General features: G+C 39.8%; 1 protein-coding gene across 1 annotated transcript in view; it reads right to left on the bottom strand.

Annotated features, from left to right (window-relative positions):
• Positions 1-227: 227 nt before the first annotated feature.
• Positions 228-23,860, bottom strand: part of lrrc4cb (leucine rich repeat containing 4C, genome duplicate b) — a 46,273-nt gene continuing 22,640 nt past the window's right edge. The window contains exon 2 of the mRNA XM_059354977.1: positions 228-5,050. Within this exon, the coding sequence (XP_059210960.1) occupies positions 3,128-5,023 (1,896 nt within the window). The 5' untranslated portion in view covers positions 5,024-5,050 and the 3' untranslated portion in view covers positions 228-3,127. The remainder of the gene's footprint in view (positions 5,051-23,860) is intronic.

Raw genomic sequence — 23,860 nt, 5'->3', positions numbered from 1 at the left:
GAAAGAGATCACTTCCTTTTCCTCTTAGAGAGATCCACTTCCCTCCTCTGACCTCATAAAATAAGCTACAGTACATTTCCTCACAGCGTGTTCTTCTCCGTTCAGCATTCTGGGAGCTGCTTCGTAATCCTTTTTGTTTGAATATTTCTATGTGTTCGTGTGCAAATGGGACAAAGGCGGCAAAATGGTGACAACGTCTCTGTGAATAATACATCCTGTGAAATCTATTGGAAAAAAAAGAATTGCAATTTTTATTTGTATTCATGTACAGTATGAACTACAATCTCAGGTATCAATAATTGAACATCATCCTCAGAGAAATTAGTTGGACTTACAAGCACAGTCTCTTGTTTTTTTTTTTGTTGTTTTTTTTGTTTTGCTTTTTTGTCTTTTTTTTAACAATTGAAGCACATGTAAAATTATGATCTGAAGATCTTTTTTTTTTTTGCATTATGTTTTTGAAAATATTTTTTTTTTGTAGAAATTTAACCATTTGATGATTATTCTCTCCAAAAATGAGAGAGAACATCCCCACATACAGTAACCCTCCCCCATACATAGACAGTTGGCAGAATAACACACAAGAATTTGATCACCTTGGCTTGGGGTTTTGCACAAAAATCGAGCTCACTCTGCTGGTATTTCAAGTCCAACATTCTGCAGGTCAGTCTTAATTTCACTCTGGCATTCAAATACATCTTCCAAATAAAGCCATCTTACTCCGGAATACCAATACAGAGACATTTCATTCATTCTGAATTACTCACAACCCTAATCCCCAAATATATATATATATTTAAATATATATAAATCTCAACCTTTTTTTTTTCACTGTAGCCAGCATCAACATTGAATCATTAAGCCACCAAAAGCATTGAAAAGGAATTGAGCATTGAAAAAGAAAACAGTGGAAAGGGAAAGAATGGTTCACTCAGTGATATCACCGCTGACGGCACTTTTTCTCTCCATTCATAACACTCAATGAAGGGCTGATGATAAATAGTTTTCTGTTTCTGATATGGCCAGTCTTTAAATGTTGCATCTTTATTTATCACCCTGCTGTTGTTTTATAAAAATGAAAGCATGCATTTAATGAGAAGTGTAAGCTCTTTTGTGAGCAAAAGTGCTTTTTATTATGTCTCATACTATAAGCTGTGGTAGCAGTGAGGTGGAAATCAATAAGGCGAGTAAGAGCTGACATTATGTTAAATTTTCACATCTGAAATAACTGAAACGCTGCTGCTCTGACGTCACGTCACGCGCAGGTCGAATCCCATCAAAATCGTTTGTAAATACACATTCCATTATGTCAGTTTTGTCAATAATCTGTTGCGTTTGGCTACCCGCCAGTGGGAAATTAAAATATGCTTGTTGCACAGAGACCAAAGCGAAAAGGCATATCTACCTCTTCTTACTTTCTGCACAAGGTCACTGTTTCCATGGCGACAGCCTGATGGCTAGTTTTGCCTCCTTATTCCTTATCTTTTTTTTTCCTCTTCTCTCCCTTCATATCTGCAATATATCTGTTTGAAGACCCCTCATGACCGTTGTCGGTCTGCCCCCGCTGCACTCCTCTTCCTCCTGTTCTTCATTCTTCATCCCCTCCCTCCCTCTTCCTTAAGCCCTCCTCTTTGAAAGACTAAATGAAAAAGGCAAAGTGTAAACAGACTACAGGAGAGACAATGTTTTGATGGTCTATAAATGATGCAACATCAAAGTGTGTGTGTTCTCCTCTGACAAAAATGAGACTGAGCAGGGGTCGCTTCAATATCAAAGGCCTCTACCCCTTGTTAGATGTTGGGCACAGGGAGAGTGGAAAAGTCCCATGCTGTTTTGTTATCAGCTTTCCTCTGTTAGTCCGCAAATGAACTGCTGATACAGATTAATGAGCTATAACCCATCTCCTCTTATTTTGTTGCAGGTTCCTAGCTGCTTCACTGACTATGTTAGCCCCGTCTGCGTTAGTCTGACAGGGTCACACTACATTACAAAGCAGCCTCATTTGCCTCTTTATCTGTATAACAGATGGACTATCAGCGCCTGAGCTCGTGTGACCCTGGGGTGATGGCAAGGTAACGCGACACTGAGTGGACGTAGATCATTACTGGGTTAACAGGGAAGCTACAGACTGCAGCCGTATGCTCCCCTTCATTTTCTCAAGCAATATTCCGCCGTCGTGCAGCACATGCCGGCGGATAAAGCGAGACAAATGAGACATGGCGAGGGGTGAGGAACGTGCCGGAGCTTTGTGACAGAGAGACAATCAAAGAAGTGAGAGGACACGACGGAGTGGGGGAGAGAGCAGGGAAGATGGAGAAGTCAGGAGATAGAAGAAGAAAAGAGGAGGAGGAGAAGGAGAGCAGTAGTAAAGGTTGAAGTGTAAAGAAAAGGTAGGTGGAGGAGTAGGAGCGAGAACTTAATCTTAATTAAAGTGAAGGATGTATGGCTGTTGTTTAGGAGCCACAGGGGGAATGCAAGGTTACTCATTCGGCTGCTCTGCTCCTCAGGCACACTGGCTTCACTGTGATATCATCCAGAGCTCTGTCATTAAAAGATCTCATTTTTGTCTTGAGTGACAGTTAGAATTTGATGGCAATGACATAAACCCATTTTATGTCCCGTCTCTTATAAACCTCCGCCGAACTAGATGTGATATGTTGGAAAAACGAGCAAATAAATGCTTTTTTAAATGCTTCTAAATACTAAAGCAATGCTCTTAAAATCAACATATTAAATTAATGGCATTGCATTCATTTTTGTTTCTACAGCGGTTTTCACGAGCTGCATTAGATACATTCCATGTTCACTTCTTGTAAACCATTCTTTCCCTTGTGCAGTATTACAGAGAGAGAGAGATAGAGAGAGAAATAAAAGGAGCTAAAAAGCTATCACAAATTGTTTTTCTTCATTTAGCCACTAGACATACTTTTAATAAATAATCTTTGTTTTTGTAAAGACACTTGTTAAAGTATCATATGTCGTCCCTTTGCCAAATGCTGATTTATCGCCATTATGAACATCGACTCTGTCATGTCAATGTCACTTTGACCTCTTTTATCTTGATGTTTTGGTCCATTGTACTCCAAGTATGAAACTGTTGATACTGGATGTTTAGTCAAATTCAAGATCAGATTTGGGTCTCTTGTACATTGTCTTTTGAGCAGGCTTGAATCAGTAAAGGTTCCTGTGTGGCTGAGCTGTGTATGGTACTGAGCATTGGAGCATGGTGGTAAGTGCTCTTGTAGGTGTTGTAGTGGTTGTAGTGCTCCAGAGGGGGCAGCGATAGGTGTCTCTCCATGGCCGCAACACCTGCCAGCTCTTCTTCAACTGTAATGACCTCCATGGAGGAGGCAGGGCCGTCAGGATCCTGCTGGTTATGCTGCTTCCTCATCTTGTAGAAAATAACCAGCAGAACAGCAGCCATAAGCGTGATGGCCACGAAGCAGCCAATGATAATCTTGGTGGTTTTCATCACCTCATCCAGGCCATTGAGGGCTCCCTCTCCATCCAGATCAAGAACTGGAATTGTGTAAGTCCGCTCTGTGGTCCTTGTTGAAATTGGAGTACCTTTTGTTGTCGAGGATGACACCCAGCCAAATGGGGGAAGTGGCGTTTGACTATCATCCCCCGGGGTCTCAATGGTCTCCACAGTGACTGTGGTAAAATAGGTCACCCCGCTGTTTTCCACTGAAGTGACATTAAGCACAGCAGAGGCAGAAATGTTGCCCGCTGTGTTGCTCACCATACAGGTATAAGTCCCAGTGTCCTGCATTGTGACGCTTGTAAAGTTCAGTGTCCCGTCATTGAGTACAGACAAACGCACCTTATACGCCCCATGTGTCACCAACGAGCCATTCGGCGTCAGCCAGCTGATGGATGTCAGCGAGCTTGTACGACATTTAAGCTCTGCACCCATGCCTTCAGTCACATTCAAGTCACTGGGTGGCTCAACAATGACAGGGACATCACACTGGAAGTAGCTGTGGTCCAGTTCCCCAATGTAGCGACCTTTAAAGACTGCAGGAGAATGGCAACGGGCACAGCAGCTGGTATTGGCAGGTACGGTCTCCTTCAGCCACCAGCTGAGCCACAAGATATCACAGTTGCAGTTCCAAGGGTTGTGATGGAGGTGGACCCGCTCCAGGCGATGTAACGGTGTGAAGAGGTCATGTGGTAGAAAGGTAAGGTTGTTGTGAGCCAGGTTGAGCTCCACCAACGACTGAAGGTCATCAAAGGAATTCCTTTCAATGGTTTGGATCTGGGCATGCATCATCCACAGCTTCTGGAGGTTCACCAATCCTAAAAACGAGCTGGGCTTCACAATAGAGAGCTGGTTTCCTGACATTTCTAGCTCTTCAAGCCTGACCAACGGTAAGATGTTGGGGATCTCCTTGAGGTTGCACATTCCCAGGTTCAGGTAGCGCAGGTTGCTCAAGTCCTTGAAGGCTCCGTCAGAAATGTAGGAGAGACGTTTGAGCTCACCTAGATCCAGCCTTCGAAGCGAGGGGACCCGGTTGAAGGCATAAGATGGTATACTTTCGATGGGGTTGTTACGTAGCCACAATTCCTTAAGCTTGGACAAGTACTCGAATGCTCCATTGGGGATTGTCGTGAGCCGATTATCAAAGAGCTCCAAGGTGTTGAGACTGGCCAGTCCATTGAAGGCGCCAATCTCAATGCTGCGGATGTGATTCTTGCTCAGCTGCAGGATCTCCAGATGGCGCAGATGTTTGAAACTGTCCACCTTGATCACCTGGATGAGGTTGTCCTGGAGGTTCAGGTAGCGAGTGTTGGTGGAAATGCCATCTGGGACGTCCCGTAGACTGCGGCGGGTGCATATGACTTTGCTGAACTGGTTGCTGCATGAGCAGACAGAGGGACATGTCTGAGCACGAACCAGCCCAGCCACCACCAGGATCTGGAGGGCCAAAAGCACCACAAAGAGGGGGTTGGACAGCGCCCCCTTCAGCCTACGACCTCTCATTGTCTGGCGCTGGAGGGAGGAGATCATTGTGTTCAGCATTCATAGTTCATCTGCTGTTTTTGTTCTCTGCAACAAGAAGAAAAAGAGAGAATAATATTTAGTTACCACATGAAGTAGTGACATTTCTGTAGCTATCAATGCCTCAATAATCAAATCGTTTTAGTGCTGAATTGTTTAGTTGGTCACCAGAAAATTAACTGACAAAAAACCCCCAAATATCTTTGGGATTGACACAGTTTGCTGGATAAGACACTATTTTGAAAATGCATCTTGGAGCTCTGGAAAAACTGTTATTTTCTTTACTTATTATTATTCCAAAACAATTCTTCAAAAACAACAGATTAAGTGATAATGGAAATAATCTTACTTGCAGGCCTAATCTACTTACACAGCACAATGTGCATAGAATTTTGAAAGAAGAAGAGCAACATGAATTAACAGCTTCAATTATTGTCATATAGTACACATACATGGAATATAAGAAGCTTTTTGTTCGCGCTCTAACCCTGGATTGTCCCAGATTTCCAGACTTCACAGAGGCTGATGCAGCCACACTGGAGACTGAAAATGAAAAATTAGAACTTAGCATCTGATCAATTTCTTGTAAGCCCCTTACTCATTGGAATCCTAAGCCTGGAATTATTTGATACACAAAGCCTCAGTTGTGAACATTTTTAACATTTCAGTTTTAGCATTACACTGTCATAAGCAAATACTGTCTTAGTGTGAATAAGACATGATTACTGAATATGTGTCCATGATAAGGACAAAGCAAAAAGCCAAGCAGACTGTGAAATGCAATGCACACAAACAGGAAGTCCAGCTGTTCATGCCCGAAATTGTGTTATGACCAGTGGTGGAAAAAGTATTCAGATCCCTTACTTCAGTAAAAGTACTAATACGACAGTGTAAAACTAGAAAATTTCCTCTGGGGAAATTTTGAAAGGGCCACGGGGGCTACTGCCGGTGTGTGTACACTATGATGAGACTATGTGTGTGTGTGTGTGTGTGTGTGTGTGTATGTGTGTGTGTGTGTGTGTGTGTGTGTGTGTGTGTGTGTGTGTGTGTAGGTGTAATTAAAATCACATAAAGTTACCTGTGTGTGCGTGTATGAAGCATGTTTATGCATGTGTGAGGAGTGTGCGCACTTTAGTGCGTGTGTGTGTGTGTATCTGTAACTGTAATCACATCAAAGATCAAAGGCAATCAGATCAAAGCAATCAACAGAATTAACTGCAGCTGTTAATGTTCCGAAAGAGTGACAGCAGCCAGAGGTGGACAGACTCGAATTTCTGGCCTCGAACAGAAAGCATTTTTGGCAAAACCATAATACCTATCATTGATCCGACTTCACTTTGAGCGTCCCGAGTTCTTCCTGAACGTCTACATATGATTTTTTTTAAGAAAAATAAAAAAAATAGCTTTGTTAGAGCGATCTAAAAACCTGTTCCATCTTCCTTTTTTCCAAATCTCCCTGCGTTTTTAATATGGGAGCCAATGAGGCTGTTGGTGCGTGTTGGTGGATCATCTCTGCGTCGTACGCCCAAACTATAACTCTGACAGCTTTACCAGAGGATTGTGAGTGAGAAGACAAATTTTCCGTTTCTATGTATAAATTATTTCTGTAGATTGGAATTTGCGGCCTGGAGTGCAGTTTTCAAATTTATTTTTTGACAGTTTTACCTCTCCCTCTACACTCTACATTCCGTGCAATACACACCCATTATAATCTCAGAATTTCTCCCAAAATTATCATGGTCATTGAACAGGGATTGATAAAAAACTATATGACCTATCGAAACGTGGATTAATACACCGATACACAAGACTTGTGTCTACTGTTTAAAGTTTAAATGGAGTCTCTAGGTGAAATTATGCCAGAGAAGTAGACGTTTAAAAATCTCCAATTATTGTTCTTTTTCACTCATTTCACCATTCATTTCAATGCAAAATTTTGGGCAGTTTTTCGCGACTTACGTCGTGAAAAAAACGTATTCTATAGAGAAAAGTAATAGCACACCGATCCCGATCAAACCGCACGTTTTGATATATAATTTGTCCTGCAACTATTCAAGTTGTAGGACTAGTAGCGGGACAAAAAGCGTCCGGAAGAGGAATAAGAAGAAATCCACAGTATACTGTGGATTTGCCCTGAGCACTGGTCCCTACAGCTATTGCTGTATGGGACCAGTGCTCGGTGCGATTGCCCCGAGGCCCTAATTAATCCACTACAAGTAAAAGTCCTGCATTAAAGTATCAAAAGTAAAAGTACTCCTTATGCAGAATGGCCACACAGACTGTTTTATATATTCCAAATATTATTGGATTATTATTTTTAATGTGTCTTTGTGAGCAGCATTTAAATGTTGTCAAGATAAGGCTTATTGTAACTACTTAATACACTGTTATGAGGTTTAATTATAACAAAAATCACTTTAAATTTTTTTTTTTTGTGTTAAACCTCGATCTGAAAAGTAACTAAAGCTGGCAGCTAAATGCATCACCAAAAAGAATTTCCTTCAAAATGTAGTGTAGTCGAAGTATAAAGTTGCATAAAATGGAGATACTCTAGTAAAGTACAAGCACCTCAAAATTGTACTGTACTTGACTAATTTTCTTAGTTACATTTCACCACTGGTCATGGCTTATATCTTGATGTAAAACACAATATATTAAGTCTGGGCCAGGATTGCCTGCACACAGCTCTCAACTCAGGCAAACATGAATGTGGGTGAGCCGAAACGGTGCTGACCATGCTTCCAACATGGGTTGGGATGGCGCACCATATGCATAATGGCAGCAATTAGCCATCCAGTGGGCCATGACCATAAAGAAAGTATATAAGCAGAGATCAGTGGAAGTTTAGATTACAGTCCACACAGAGGGAGTGTGACTTCATTCTCTAATCAGGACACCATGAATGTACGGCACTACAGTATTTTACTACTATAATAATGCTCTGAATGTCATATATAGGGCCTTAAATAAAATCATAGAAAAATGTTAACCGGCGAAAAAAATCGACAAGGATTATTATTTTTCTATCTCGACTTTTTACCATTCTATTCTAGAGCATTTATTGCCTTTTGAATTAATTTAATCTGTGATTCATTACCGGTGGTTTCAAAAACTGCAATTTCCATTGATTCATGAATAATTTTTTTATTATAGTTTTTTTTTTGTTTTGTTTTTGTATTGCAGCATTGTTTACTTTTCATTACGATCCAATTGTCACACTGAAATCCCTCACAAATGGCGTGATTCAAAAGTGTGAAGCGGCTTGATATTGCCCTCGTATAACTATAGCAGAATTTATTATCTCCCAAATCAAATGACTAACAAGAAACTCGTTACTGTCTGATCTCAGATTAGATTACACGAGATTAGATTAGTTCATTCAGCCAAAGTGTCTACGAATATGACCGAGTGTGCTCAAGATAAAAATAGGCCGAGACATTCATGCACATACAGCTTGTACCTCCCACTTTGAGTGTTGATGTAGCGCTATCACCTCTCATTATCTCCTGCCCACAACATGGTAACCTACAGATAAATCAATACCTACTGTTTTTCAAAACATATGCTGTGAAATTATAGAAATGTGACAAGGCATTGTGTCAAGCTGAGCTATTAAGTGATGCACACACCATTCTCCAGTGTAGTTAATGCCTTTGTCAAGAGCACAGCACTCTTGCTTCATGCAAGAAACATTAACCTTGCCTACTGGGTCCTGAGGTGTTCTCCTTGTCTCTCTCCAACTCAAGCTATCTGTTAATCATTTCTTTCCATCAACCCATGAACAAGAAGAAACCAGTATATTGTGACAGGTGTTTTCTAAAGTGTAAAAATTGTTAACTGAGGTGGAAATGTTCTCCGGTGAGGATGACTGCCTGGCCTAATCAGTAGAAATGAGCCTACATGTGGCTTGGTTTCACACCAGCCGGGCCGCCGGGCTGCCGAGCCAGCCTCGGTGTAGCGAGGCTGCAAAGAGCCGAGCCTCTGCCGGGGAATCAGATCGAATGAGGCCTCCCACTGGCAGGAGCTCATTTTGTCTGGCCGGACTTAAAACAACCACCTCAGAGAAGAAAATGTCAGACATGGCAAACACTGATGGAGAATATTAGCTGTCAATAAGACGTCTCCGGTTTCATTTCCACTGGAGAAAAAAAACAGCAATGAGCATCTACCACTAATGGGGTAATAATAGCTTTGGCCACATGCCTTCTTCATAAAAACATTTTATCTCAATACATTTGATCAGAACATAATGTCTCATTAAATAAAGGGATTGCAGTCGAAGAAAAAATTTGCTTCAAACATACTTCCTCGCTTTGTTGGTGCAACACTGCATGGATTAATTCCATCTAGGCACACTCAACATGTATTCATAGCCACTGAAAGCAGTAGCTGCTTACATCTAAAATCCTGCCAGCAACATAAAAAGACACCCACCCTTACTTTTCTGCTGCTGCACCAGCAGCCACTGGCATTATGTCTGACACTACTGTCATTTGCCAGATTTGTTTGTTCTAATGAGTTTGTTGGATAAGTGCTAGGTTAACATATGCCTCAATCAGGGTTTGCATGGCAGGGAGACCGTAATATAAGGCAGAGCATTCCAGAGCACTTACACTGCGATGTAAGATGATTAGAGTACTGTCAGTGTTGTGCACCGCAAGCAACGACATTCCACTTTAACTAGCCAAGTGAGTTAGCTCGGACATTCCCACACACCAGGGGAGCGAGCTTGGCAGTCAAATATCCACGGGTCTACCACTTAAGAAATAAGGTAACACCTCCGAAAAAAGGCCTTACTGTTCAATTTCAAGAAATATGTTAACACTTCTCCACACGAGTCAAATCGAGGGAGATAATACGTCTATGAGGATGAAACAGAACAAGAAATGTTGCATTATTGAACAACTTGCTTGCAGTCACATTTTGATTTTGATGTTTGTCTTAGCTTGTTGGCATATTAAACATTTCCCCTTAGAGTTGTGAGAGGGGATTTGGACTGTTTTATGTACAATGCAATTACTCCGTTTCAATTTGCACTTTTACTAGCTGACAGAAAAAGTCACATTTCGGTAATCGCATGTGTTGCACAAGATTCTAATACTGATATTATCACAGTTAGTGCCATTGACAGCTTGCATCCAGGCAGAATTGTGTTTAATACCCTGGCAGGATTGATTCCATCAAGAATCACAAATCCTTCTCACCTTTTTTAATATATTCCTCCATATTCATTTATATTACATAATACTGAATAATATATAAACAATTTAAATGACATTGGCAGTGAATCCAGATTGAAATTGAGAGAGTGGGGTAAAATACAAAAGGATATGAAATGAGGCAAGTATCTCATCATGATGGAGAAAAGAAGCCCGTGGCCACTTAAAGGGCTGTCTGTTGAACTGAATGTCATCCTGCTAATTTATTCCACGCATTAATCATTCATTGCATTTGCATAAGTTTGTTGCATGTCTTGTTTTAACCTCATTGATGCTGATGTTGTAACCTCAAAGGCCATCTGGGTTTTTACAAGACCTGTGCTTAGACAATGTGCCTATAGGAGGTACAGAGGAAAAACAGGTTTGTTATGTCAGTTTTAAATTATGGACACCCTGAGTGCTGGATATATTAGCATACACAGTCCTTTTTATGACTGAGTATTTTAGCTACCCAAAAACACAACACAAGGGGGGTTGTTAAAGGATAAGGCTGATGTTATTCTACTATTTTCTTATTCAGTAACCTAGGTAGAAACCAAGACCTACGCTGGGTTTGTCAATACTCTCTGACTTTCCTACTGTGTCTGTGGCACTCAGCCTATAGTACACGTAAATCTTTAAGTACAAGTCACAAATATATAGTTCCATTACCTAAAGGCTCAGTGCAATCATAAAACAGCTGGGAGCTGTAGTTTCCTCAACAAGGAGTAAATGGTGCATTGTTCGGGACTATTTCCAGTTGCAGATTAATACACATTAGGTGCACTATATAGGTGGTATGTACGAATGACTCAAGGTAAACTATTCATGATTGCTGTATTGAAGGAATACGTCACACTGTGCAACACTGACTCACTTGTGTTTTCTGTACTTTCTATGGCACAGAAGCTTAATATATCACATAATGGCAACACAGAAAATACTTGTTAGTAGGATCAATGCATTGTTTGGTCTTTTCAGGGGATTATCTTAAACAAAAATATAGAATAGTGCAGGTATTATCATCTAAAATGGTTTGGAGGAAATTAATAAACAATTAATCATGAAATTAATTAGCTGATAAATAGAAAACATTTTCCGTTTCTATTTTCCAGTTGAGTAATTTTTCAAGCAAAATAGTTTTTCTTTCTATTGTCACATGTGATGGTTAACTGAGGCTGAGTTGCCCTTGGCTACTTCAGCTCTACTATCAAATAAGGGCAAAAAAGACCACAAAGTTATCTTTAAAAAATATGCATGAACTTAATAAAATGATACAAGTAATCCAAAACTAAACTCGACTTCAACTAAAGTTGAAGAAGAAAAAAACAAACAAACAAAGAACTTGTTTCTGAGAGAGAGCAACATTTCTAAAGGCAACATTAATGAAAAACAATGTTAGCATAGTTGCTTTCCCAAGTGTTGCTGTTAATACAAAAACGTTTTTGTGCAGATAAAATGCAAAAGATTAAACTAACAAGTAAATTTTGTTTAATTTTCATTGAAGAGAACAACTGTCTTACATTTAGAGAATCGCTCAGTCTGGCTCAGTATAATGGCTGGACTTCCATGTTTTTCTTGCCATGACAGATTTCAAACAGTATAATTATTAAGATTAAGCTAAATCCAGTAATAATCAGTTTGATTAAACACAACAGCAGCATTGCTATGAGCTTATAATACAATGTGTGCTGTCTGTGTGCAGCTTTTTCTCTGAACATTGGAGGAGGGGTGGGGGGGTGGTGGTGGTGGTGGAGGTTTTAAATTGTGGCACTGGGGCTCGTCGACACGAGCGGCCACCACTGCTGCTGTCTCATTCTGACATGCAGACTAAGAGTGCTTTGCTCTCCGACTCTGCTCCACCTGAAAAAAAAAAGCCAGTTCCCCTCCCCCATCTTGGCCTCAGTACACAGAGTGCTGGTGTTGGGGAAATAAATCTAGCAGGCTGTTGGGTGCTGCTGACTTATCAGCCAAACTCTATTCTTTTAACAGGAACAGAAATGATGGCCCTTTCGTTGACTGGACGAGTCTCAGAACAGCAAACATAGTGTATTTTCACAAACATTTTTCATTCTCTCGGGATGGTGTTATCCAACAAATATTTTTATATATTTTTTTTAAATTGTCACTGGCTCGCTTGCTGCAGCCAAATTTAAACGGTGACTGTAACTAGGCTAGAGACTACAGGCCTTACTGCAGCTACACCATAATGTTCGGTTTAATGTCATAATATCATCATATCTGTCTTTTCTCTGGCCTTTTAAAGCAACTTTTTATTTGCCTTGTCTTTTTTAATCTGATTTGGTTGGCCCAGTTGTTGTAGAAGTGATGCTTTGAAAGTAAATATTTTCAGACACAGGTCACATAAGGAGTGTGTTGGAAGTACAGCCTCTATTTATTCTGGTCTCCTTTGTGGAAATAATTACAGGCCACTTTTCCAGTGCACTGTAGTCAAACTCACAGAAATGAATGATGGAAACCATGTTTGTTTTTTTTTAGCTACATCCTCTGTACAATATGACTTTACTTAGTGAGCCGGAAGAAAGAGGAATGGAAAATCATTTTTCTGTCGCTGAATGGAACCAAATTTAAACAATTTCTGTGCCTTCAATCTGATCATTCAAAGTACAACTGACGGCAGCCACAGTATTTCATTTTCAAGGTAATGAAAGTAACATGGGCATCCTGGCAGAATTACTGAAGAACAACTGTCTGGAGACACAGTATTTCATCTTCCCTGGATTCAGGATAACATCATCCTGATTACATGGGAAGATGGATTCTATAACGTCCTGTTGAAAAACTGCTGCAGACATGATGTGGAAAAAAAGAAAACATAAGCAAGGTCATACATGTAGGTTATGCTGAAGTGTTTTTCTCATCTGTGTGGAGATAAAGTGCTTCATGAATGGATGGCTGCCAAAGGGAGTCAGTAAAAGGTTAAATGCCACACTATAGCTATAGGGTGCAGTTTGCTATAATGACTGCAGAGACTGTAGGTTTAAAAAAGAAAGAAAAAAGCTGACCAAACCAAAGGTGTTAACTCAGTTGGTCAGTTAGTCATTCTGGACAGTTCAATAGAACATTGTAATAGACAAAAAACACAAGGATTTTCTGAAATTTTTCACATAAAAGCTCCATTGGCTCCTTTTATTTCAAAACCGTATTAGTTGATTTTTTTACACTAGGGAGAACAAAAGATGAAGTTCTCCAACATGAACGGCAGAAGAGGTCGTGTGTCAGTACCACAAATTACAGCGTGTATCGCGGTTGGTTTTTCACGGCACACGTACGATCCATAGTTGTAAAAAAGACTGTTGTAAAACCACTGACCTTAGACCAAATTACGTAAAAAAATGTAAGTTACTTTCAAAAACATATATATATATATATATATTAGGGCCGGGACTTTAACACGTTAATTTAGATTAATTAATTACACAAAAATGAACGCGTTAAAAAAATTTAGGCATTTTAATCGCACTTATTTTTACACCGCGGAACGTTTCTCACTGGATGAGTTTCAGGCGGACCGATAATACTGGAGCACCGATTAGCGTTCATGAGTTCAGACAACAACAAACCACAGTGAACATGAAGGAAGGAGCTGATGAGACCGCTTTGGTTGGCCCCGTGGATGATGGGACATTTTGTTACAAAAACGAACGGACGGAAGCGTCGATAAGAGCATGGTTGTGTGCAAGTTATGCAACAAGGAATTCGCATATCACCGCAGCACATCGAGCCTCAAGTATCACCTCAATGCAAAACATATAGCAGCTAGCGGCTAGTGTGGCAGCTAGCGTGGATTGAGTTTTACTTAAAAAACCAAAGTATTCTAGTTTACAGAAGGTCTACCTACCTATAGGCTACCTGAATTACTGAAATGTACTACATTTCTAAATATGCTATTGCTACACTTAATGGCAAAAATTGCACTGGTCTGTTGGAGTTGAACAAAAATAAACAATATTTTTGTTGCTTAAGCTTATGTATTCAGTCATTATTCAGTGGTATACTAAAAAAAAATACTTCTCACTGTTCTCAGGTCAAATATTTATATGCAATTAAAATGTGATTAATTTCGATTAATTAATTACAAAGCCTCTAATTAATTAGTTTCATTTTTTTAATCAAGTCCCGGCCCTAATATATATATATATATATATATATATATATATATATATATATATATATATATATATATATTGATTAAGCATAATGGTTTATGCTCAATAAAGTTATATGGATAATAAATATAGTGTGTATAGAAAACGAATCCATCCATCAATTTGTAATGCCTACTCATCCATCCTGCAAAAATATTCCTAATAGTTTATAACCAACATTGTTCTTGTTGTTCAGCTGAATGTGACGTAGGAAGGGTCTCTAACTAGCCAGAAAAGCATGGATTTTTTCTGACCAGCAAGGGCGAGCAGCCTGTAATCTGTGTCTTTTCATCATGAACTATGAGGAGAAAGTCAGTGCAGCTGACCCTCTGACCTCAGCTTAACCTCCACCGACCCCTCGGGGCAGCAGCGCTTCCAGATGGCATGATCGTATTATTGAAAATCATCACAATTTTAGATGACCAGGCTCGTTTTCTCCCGTCTGTGATGGAACGAGATTAAATTAAAAGAAAGGCAGAATTGAGTGCAATCAAACTGCCATCTGGAATTATAGTCAGACAGACAATCGCTGTGAGCACAAAAACCTATAGACACGTTTTCATCTGCTATCAGGCAATAAGCTATGGTATTACGTCTGAAAATGCTGCAAAGTACATTAGTTTTAACCAATCTCTTGTTTTTGATGTGAATGTTATTATTGGTCATTCAGCCACTCTGCCCCATAGACTTCTGATTTCAGCCTTGGCTATTGAATTCTGATTTTTGTTTGCTTTTGTTTATTAGATTGCTTTGAGGCAGTCGTGACACATACCCCAAACCTTGGAGAAGAGTGATAAAAGCCATGTAGTGACCACACTACTCAGCAGCAATTTTAGAGAATTATTAAACAAGTTCTGGTCTAATGTAAGAGAAGCCTACAAAGTATAAAGTTAAAGGATATGAATGGAAGAGATCACTAACTTAAAAACAATGCAATCCATTTGCTTTTATTAAAACATATGAAACATATCACGTTTTCAGTACTTGTACTTCTGCATTTGGGTGTCAGGAGTAAAGTTGGTAAATGGACTGCACTTATTTAGCGTTTTACACTACACACTGCGCTCATTCACCCATTCACACACACATTCATACTGGTGGCCGAGGCTACCAGGGCACACTGGTGCCACCTGCCACCATTGGGAATTCATTCACACACCGATGAACACAGCATCAGTCGGGGATCGAACCACCAACCTTCCGATCAGAAGATGACCAACTATTCCAGCTGGTGTGAACATTTTTAAACCACTTTGATGTCAAGCCAAACACCAACAACCACACAAGTATATTGAATTTTCCCCCCAGGTGTCGCCCATCACTTACCAACCGCCTCGAGTGGTACAAAGTGAGACTGATAAAGCCCATGAATGAGAGCTTAGCAACTCCAACCCACTGGGTGGCAGTAATGCACATCTAAGCTGAGAAGCAGAGAGGGAGGCTCACCTCATTCGTCAGCTTTAAATTCAAAATATTGCTATAATGTAACACTTTTAGTTTTCTTTGAGACTAACTCTCACCCATAGACTGTACATAAATAATGGATATAGTGACTGTGACGTCACCCATTGGTTCGTGGACTGCCCGTTGGAAGCATTGTCGTCGCCATGTTGTGTCGCCATCTTGTTCCTGATACGGGGAGCAGACCATATTTGAACTGTAGAGGAGCGAGAGGCATCTGACGACACTGACTACACGTCTCTCTACACCTCAACCTGACTGAGAGAAGTAGCTGCTAATTCATGTTAGCATTAACTGGAGCATTATGTTAATTTTGGCTAGCAAAAAACAACAACAAAACGTTCAAATAAACTCTCATGTTATGAGACCATTATATGTATATAACCTTTATTGACATGTTGCCGTGGATACGCATTGTTCTGCTTCTCTCCTGATGACGCCTTCTTAGCCACTTGTCAATCAAAGGTAGCCACACCGTAAAATAATAAGATTCTTTATCTCCTATTTTCTTCTAAATGCCATTATTTGAACTATTAACATCCAATTATCTTCAAGAAGATTTTTTGCTAGCGATTGAGACTACAGTGTTGTCCTAAAAAAAAATTCTGAGGTAATAAGTCAAGTGAGAAGATTTCTCATTTTGCATTGAAATGGATGGCCAGAAATGTTTTTGCAGCCAAACTTAGCACCCCCTGCTGGAATTTTTGGTAGAATGCAGCTTAAGGCACTTCCTGGTTTGCCTCCCTGCTCAGACCCGGAGGTTGCCGCCTGCTCTCACCATGGCACCTCAAAAAGCACCTGAACTTTTTAGTAAACAAACACAAAGCGCTGTGTGCATCATCCCCCCTCTATACTGATCTCCATCATGTTGCCAGCAGAAAATGGAGCATATTGCACTTTGTCTGCGTCCTCTAACGTTATATAAGAGAACATCTCTCTCTCTCTCTCTCTCTGTTTGGCTGAACATCATGTGCAATAGAGCGAGGGTAGAAAATGAAAAAGGCTAAAAATGGGTTGATAGATATACTTTGGCTGTTAATATACCTGGGCACCTCGCCCAAGTAAAGTCATGTGGATTTAGCACTGTGACGTCACTGACAAATGCCAGTTTGCATAACAGTACACTAGTTTGCTTGTACATGGAACCCGACTGACAAAATTAGAAAATGGCTAATAACCAACCCACAAACTGTAAAGACACCCAGTTAGTTTTATGCAGGACATCATAAATTCAACAAGCCATTCAGATTTGGCCTTCTTCCTATGTCACATACAGGTTCTTTCGAATATAACGCCCTCCATTTGAGTGTCTCCATCCAGAGCTTGAGAACTACCTTTGCACATTTTTTTCTTGCAAGCCAATGAGAGTAGACCAGTTTTATTCTTGAAGAGACAGCTGCTAAAATGGAATGTTTTAGACAAAGGGTCAGAGAAAAAAGTGTTCTAGTAGAAACCAAAAATAAGTACTGAAAATAAGCATAATATGCCATTTTAATACAACAGGTTAAAATACTAGACATTGGAGTTTTATTAAACCATGTTTGGGTCGGTACAACAAGAGTTAAACCCGCATACCTAGGTGCAGCTGTTTTTAAGGGAATTGCACTTGTATTACCTCTTGTGTTAATGTGTTAACAGAATTACATTATAAAATTGTCTGAGTTCCTGTATGTTTTTTCATGTGCTTTAATTTCAGGTAAGTAGAGGAAGGTTGCTATCTTGTTCCAATACAGGAGAGAGGGATAGCGGGAGGGTAAAGAGACACCTTTCAAGTGATAATTCAATTCCTATTCACGTATTACCGTATGCTGCCTCCATTATGATAATTGCATGGGCTAAATAATCTGCAGGGACCTCCATGTTCAAATGCACTCTGCCAAGGCTCTGTCTGGTCCCTGCAAAGGGATTAAGACAGGATGCCCTGGGTGGCAGACTGACTGAATGCGAGGGCGCTCTTAGTATTCGTGTCACTTGTCTAGCCCACCAATCTGCTCCCATGACTGCGTTCCTAAAAAGAGATCTGCAAGATCGGCCAATGGTAAGTGGAAGGGCGTCGTGGCAGAGTCAAGGCTGATTGGACTAAATGAAAACATGGCACAGTAAAGTATGTTTGCATGACTCATGGCAGTGGGGACAATCTCTGTAATTGGTTACACAGATATAAACTAATGCTCCCACTGCAAAACATTTTGGCTTGGATGATCAGAGAACTGTGGAAACACATGCAGTGCGGAAAGGCAGGTGGCAGGCTGGGTTTAGGTAGGTGAGTACACACAGCCAGCATCGGTGGCAGAATAATGAGCTGCACAGACCCCATAAGCTGCCTTCTTACAGTAGTTAAACAAATCACTGCTTTAGCAGGGTTTGTGTGATTGGCAAAGTAGGTGAACATGCAGCAGAGGACCAACTCTGTACCGCCAGCAAAAGAATTCTCAATGAACTTGTGCTTGAAAGATGAATTATTAAATATTTAATTAGAAGGTTCCACATCACAGTGATGCCCTTGTTACATTTTATGCCTCATAAGTGGAACTTAGCTCCTTCAAATGTGTTAATAACATATTGAATGCGATTTCTCTCAGGTTCAGAAGCTGTAGAATGTGGGCCAAGGTGTTGTGATTTTATGATATAACACGTATATTGCACATTTTCATGGCCAACGATAAAAAAAGACCATTTTAGTTCACAATTTGTTGGAACCGTTTAGATTCCTCCCTTCCTGTGGCCTATCACTGCTGCAGTGGAAATACCTCCAAAAGGCCAAAATACTGTCAGTCATTGTTAGTGCTGAGAAAGACGACAGTGTTGCATTAAAAATGACACAATAGCAATGTAGCTTCAATGGCCATCTTGGCAGGTTGCCGCTCCCTGCAAAATGCAGAGTGCTCGAAGGGATTAGTTCACTGGAGTGTCCCCTGTTCAGTCACAGCTATTTGCCAATGAATTCCGGCCATTCTAGTTTGCAAATTGACTGAATAGAAGAAGTTGGAGGCAGTTCTCTCTGGAGCTTTTGTGTTCACATTGGGGTGACAGGATACTGACAACAGATGGCACCATACGTGGTGCAGTCTTTTGTTCTTTTGTTGAAGATTGCTGCCCACCAATGTGCCGCGGTCTCTCATTGGAAATCCTTTCACTGGATTCTGCCCTATAGCTATCATTATGTGAGAAGTCATTCACACGTCTCTAATAAGTGCAATGCTGAGACTATGCATCCAGTCGCATATCCCCGTGCTGACACACCGTCGGAATGTAGATTGGTGTCTCACACAATTTCTGAATCACAGATTAGATGTGTGATCTGATTAATATTTGTAAAATGAATAATTATAGTAACATATATTCTGTGGCTTGTAAAAAGGTAGAGGCTGTTAAAACTGTTTTAGTGTATTTGTACTGTAGCATTAAGGTACTGAAATAGAATTACTGCAGTCTTTGTAACACTTTATTGTAATGTAAGGGTGCATGAATTATTATGAATTCATGCATGACTTAATGCATGAATAAGTGTGAATTAATGCATGTATGAAGTATGAATGTACAAGGATTCATAGTGCCTCAGGACTGAGTTTCTGTAAGAACAACCTGTTAATAAATGCAACAACTAAGGTAACTAAATCATTACAATGTCTGTGTTAATAATAATGTTTATGTCTTCATCATGGGTAAGTCTGCAGTTAAAGGGACAGGCCAAACAACTGAGCAGGCAAATCAGTGCACATGTATTCTTTGTCCTCGTCAAGATGAACAAGTATTAGTTTTTCATGACTTAATGTTCGTGGCCCTTTATATGAAGTATTGACCTGGTATGTCTTTAACACTGATAAATAAACAAATGAATAGTGGTGGATGAAGTTGTTGCTCCTTATGAATCAGTCATCTTTGTGACCCCCCTCAAGTAAAGTCAGCCCTTCAGTGTATTCAAGCGTGCATTTGGAAACATTATAAATGCAAAGCAGATCATAATATTTTGTACTGCATTTCAATTAACAATACTAGTTAGGAAAATAAATCTTTGATGCATCACATAGCCTGAAGCTCAGAACCCTTTTAAAATAACTAATTCATTTTATTAACCAACGTTTATTGATAATTCATAACCAGCAAGGTCAATTTTTACAAATTCATGTCCCGTGGAATAGTTAATAATACCATGTTTATATTGTTGTATCATTTATTAGATGGGTGACAAAGAGTATTGATTAACAAGAAACAATTATAAGTTAATACACCACCAATAACCATGTTATTCATCAGTGTTAAAGCTAAACCAGGTGATAGTCAAACATGATGAAGTCATGAAAATGTAATACTTAGTCATGATTACAGTATTTGGAATTCAAAAAAATATGTACGTGCACTGATGTAAATGGTCAATTTTTGGTCTGTCCCTTTAACTGCAGACATCATTTATAACTCAGAAATCATGATTATTGAGATACTTTAGTTCCCCTTATTTAGTGGTGCATGACTCCATAATAACTCAAGCACCTTTACCATGGAGTGTTACCAGTCACCCAGACTAAAAAAGAAGATTTTATTTCAGTCTTGAAGGTCGATAAAATAAAAACAGAGGTATAGACTCAAACACCCACAGACATCAAATCAATACATCCAAACAGGCATAGCAAAACCAAAAAGATGAAGGTTGAGGCCATAAAGTATATTGAGCCTGCTTTTGTCCGGATCCAAAATGAAAAAAATGACTTGTGAAAGCTGCAAATGCCAATTTTAAGCCATGCTTGCCCTGTGCCTTTTTTTAGAAACTCGGCTCTAGTTGGGAGACACAACTTGCTTTGCTTTGTCTGTTGGCTTGGCTGCGGTGTTACTTGACTTGACCAAATGCCACAGAAAGCAGGATCAAGTAATTATATCTTCATGTTGGAGAGAAAATTGTAGAAATCACAGAAAAAGAAAATGTTCCTCCTGACTTTAGCTGAGACTGACTGTACACATTAATATGTTATGGTGAGTGAAAGCTTTTTTTCAATTTAAAAGTGGAAGTTACTGTTCTGATGCAACAGTGATGGGTTACTGGGGCTGAGATGTCTAGTTGGGTTCAGATCTGTATCCACTCTGAAGCTAGACTCCCATAATTATGTTTGGAGTTTGGAGAAGATAAAAGCTGTGGAAAAAACATAGCTTTTGTATAGGGTAATGATCTTTAACATATGAATTGGCCTATATAAAAGCACAAAGCATCTAATCATCCAGCCTCCATAAAGAGAAGACAGTGTGCACCTGTGAGAATAAACAGTAAGTAGGCTGTTTACGCATAATTACCTTTATGCAAACATCAACAAAAAACATTAAATATCGCTCTGAAAAACTAAAATGCAGCGAGAAAAAATTAATATGCCATTATGCTTTGTCATAAAGCTTAAGGAGGTGGATTCGTTAATACTCTGCATCTCCAAAAGCACAAATTGCTCTTTACTGTGCAGCATTACAACAAAAATTTAACATAAAATTTAATAATTGCTGCACTTTTCTCTCTAAAAGCTACAAAAACACAGTAAGACTTACACATATATACAGTGCAGTAAAACCCCACATATCTTGGTCAAGGATTTAATGCAAGCTAAACCCTTCTCTCCCAAATTGCCTGAATAAAGCGATAAGGGTGTGATACTTCTATTGATCCCCGCAGTGAAACACTCTTTTCACTTCGCTCCCTCAAGGGAGGTCAGGGTGTTGGGTCATCTTCACATAGAGCGCCCCTGGAGCTGGCAGCAAGTCAGCGGGGAATCACTGACTTGCTCAAGGGCAGGACAAGAATGGCGGGTGCATTACAACCTCTTTCCTGTGTTGGCGACAATGGGAGGATCCTTAAATCTCTCCTACTTAGAATATCTTCAAAGGAAATTCCCAGCATAAGACACAAAGCTTCTAGAAGTAGGGGATAGATTTTTTTTTTGAAGTGAATATTAGGAGAGCACCCATTAGGTTGTCCTACTTCGAAGGCAATCTATCCACCTAGTCCTCTATATGGAACAAAAAGAACAATGGGCGCTTCTCAGCTATTCTTCTTAATGTGTATCCCTGCCCTGTGCCATGCTGCGTTATGTAGCTGCCTCTGGTGCTAATTATGTATCACAAAGTTGCACATGTTGATCCTGTGCAATGCTCCATATGGGTTGTCATCAGAATTGTAGGACACTACAAATTCCTTTTTATAAAGCAACTAGTCCATCCCCCTGCAACGATTCACAGCTTGGAAATTAAATTCCCTTCGACCAGATTACTATAATTATCTACCTCACGGTGAAGGGTGAGCAGAGGATTAAGGTCTGTTTAAAAATAACCACCATCAAATATATTTGGACTCAATAAATGAAAGCTGTAGAGCAGACATTTTCTCAGTGGTGTGATTTTGATTTAACCCCCCCCCCCCCCCCCCCCCTCCTCTTTTCTTTTCTCTCTGTTAATCTGCTTTGATAATTCGGCTGCAAATGCATGACGCTCGGTGGGAGACAGTCTTAAAGTCAGTCAGATATCAAAGCAGGGAGAATGCAATTATTCAAGTGGCAGTCAACAATTTTTGTAAAAGATGGATGTACACTGTGCAAACAGTCTCTCAGAAAGGCTCAGATATATACCAAGAGAATCACAAATCATCACCACGAGTCACGTTATTGTTCTGCTTGTGCAAGGTCATTTTGTAGGCCTGGGATTTGTTGTATTGTTGCAACACAAACATTATGTGCCTTTTTAACTTTGGATTGTACACTGATGATGATCATCATTACCCCCGCATTATTATGTTTTATTATCTAGCAAAGCAGCTGCTGAACAGACTAGCTGTGATTGTGCTAGGCAAGGGACTGTGTTAGTTTTCTCACCGCTGATGGCTGATTGATTGTGTGTAGCCAGTGTTGACAGCATACAGTAGGTAGTCCATCTTGTTTTCTCCTCCATTATTTGTTCGTGGTGAGAACTCAGCTGGCATGCTAATAAGCTGTTAAGGATTGGTGTTGTGCCAAAATGTGTATCCCCCCAAAAAATGTGTTTCCCAGTTGGGTTGTCCTTGTTTGTCCTTGGTGTTTGTTGTTTCTATTCTGTGTATTGTTTCTGTTTTGTTTTTTTTTACATTTCACAAGCACATTATAATGTGTTGTATACCACAGTGAATCACAAAATAGTATGATCTCTGTTCATTATTGAAAAAACCCTTTTTATTTATTCAATTTGAAAAGATTCATATGGTTTTAATCCACAAAATGCTGATGTAATTATTGCACAATATACTGCCATTTTGGGGGATACAACATTTACCACAATTCCCTGCTCCAACCCTTTGAGAGTCTCTAAAAGGCAAGCATACTATGAAGTTAACATACATCACTGTAAGTGCTCAGTGTGGTGATGTAGATAATGATGATTGTCATTTATGAACTAAAGAGTCTTTGACCGTAACTTTGCCTCTGTTAATTAGGGGTGAGACAAAATGTTGATATGAGAATATTTTCTTCTTATGATGTATTTTTGATACACTGGTGCCAAACACGAGAGCTCTAAAACAGGTTAGAGACCAGTCTCCATAGATTATTGTCTTGCACTGTATCAAATATGACAGAATCACTTCATCGTGATACCATCGTTATCATGGGGAATGTATCGTGATAGTATCGTATTTTGATTAACTCTTTAATTCCCTCCGCAGGCTGCAGTTGTTCATCAGCACAAATCCAGAGACAAAATGTTGCACTACATAAGTCTTTTGACCTGTTAACATGGGCTTTAATCCCGACTTAACAATACCTTGGGTTATCTTTACACATTTGACACTGTTTATATTTAATCCTGGTTAGCCCGAGGCAAAGCTGTCCAGCCTCTGTGGTGCTAATTATTGTTCAGGGCCGCTGAGGGAGCTTGTTTTTCTCCCCTTTCATGTCGGGTTGGGTCAAGCATGCAACTTACATTTGTCCACAAAGGTGCAATTTCCGTCAGCTATTTAATATTTTACAAAAGTATACATTTATTTCCTGTCAGTCAGCATTGATGATGAAGTGGATATATATGATGATGTA

This window comes from Centropristis striata, chromosome 2 (assembly GCF_030273125.1).
Source record: "Centropristis striata isolate RG_2023a ecotype Rhode Island chromosome 2, C.striata_1.0, whole genome shotgun sequence".
NCBI lineage: Eukaryota > Metazoa > Chordata > Actinopteri > Perciformes > Serranidae > Centropristis > Centropristis striata.
Note: the sequence above shows the minus strand (reverse complement) of the source record. Positions and strands in the feature narration are given on the sequence as shown.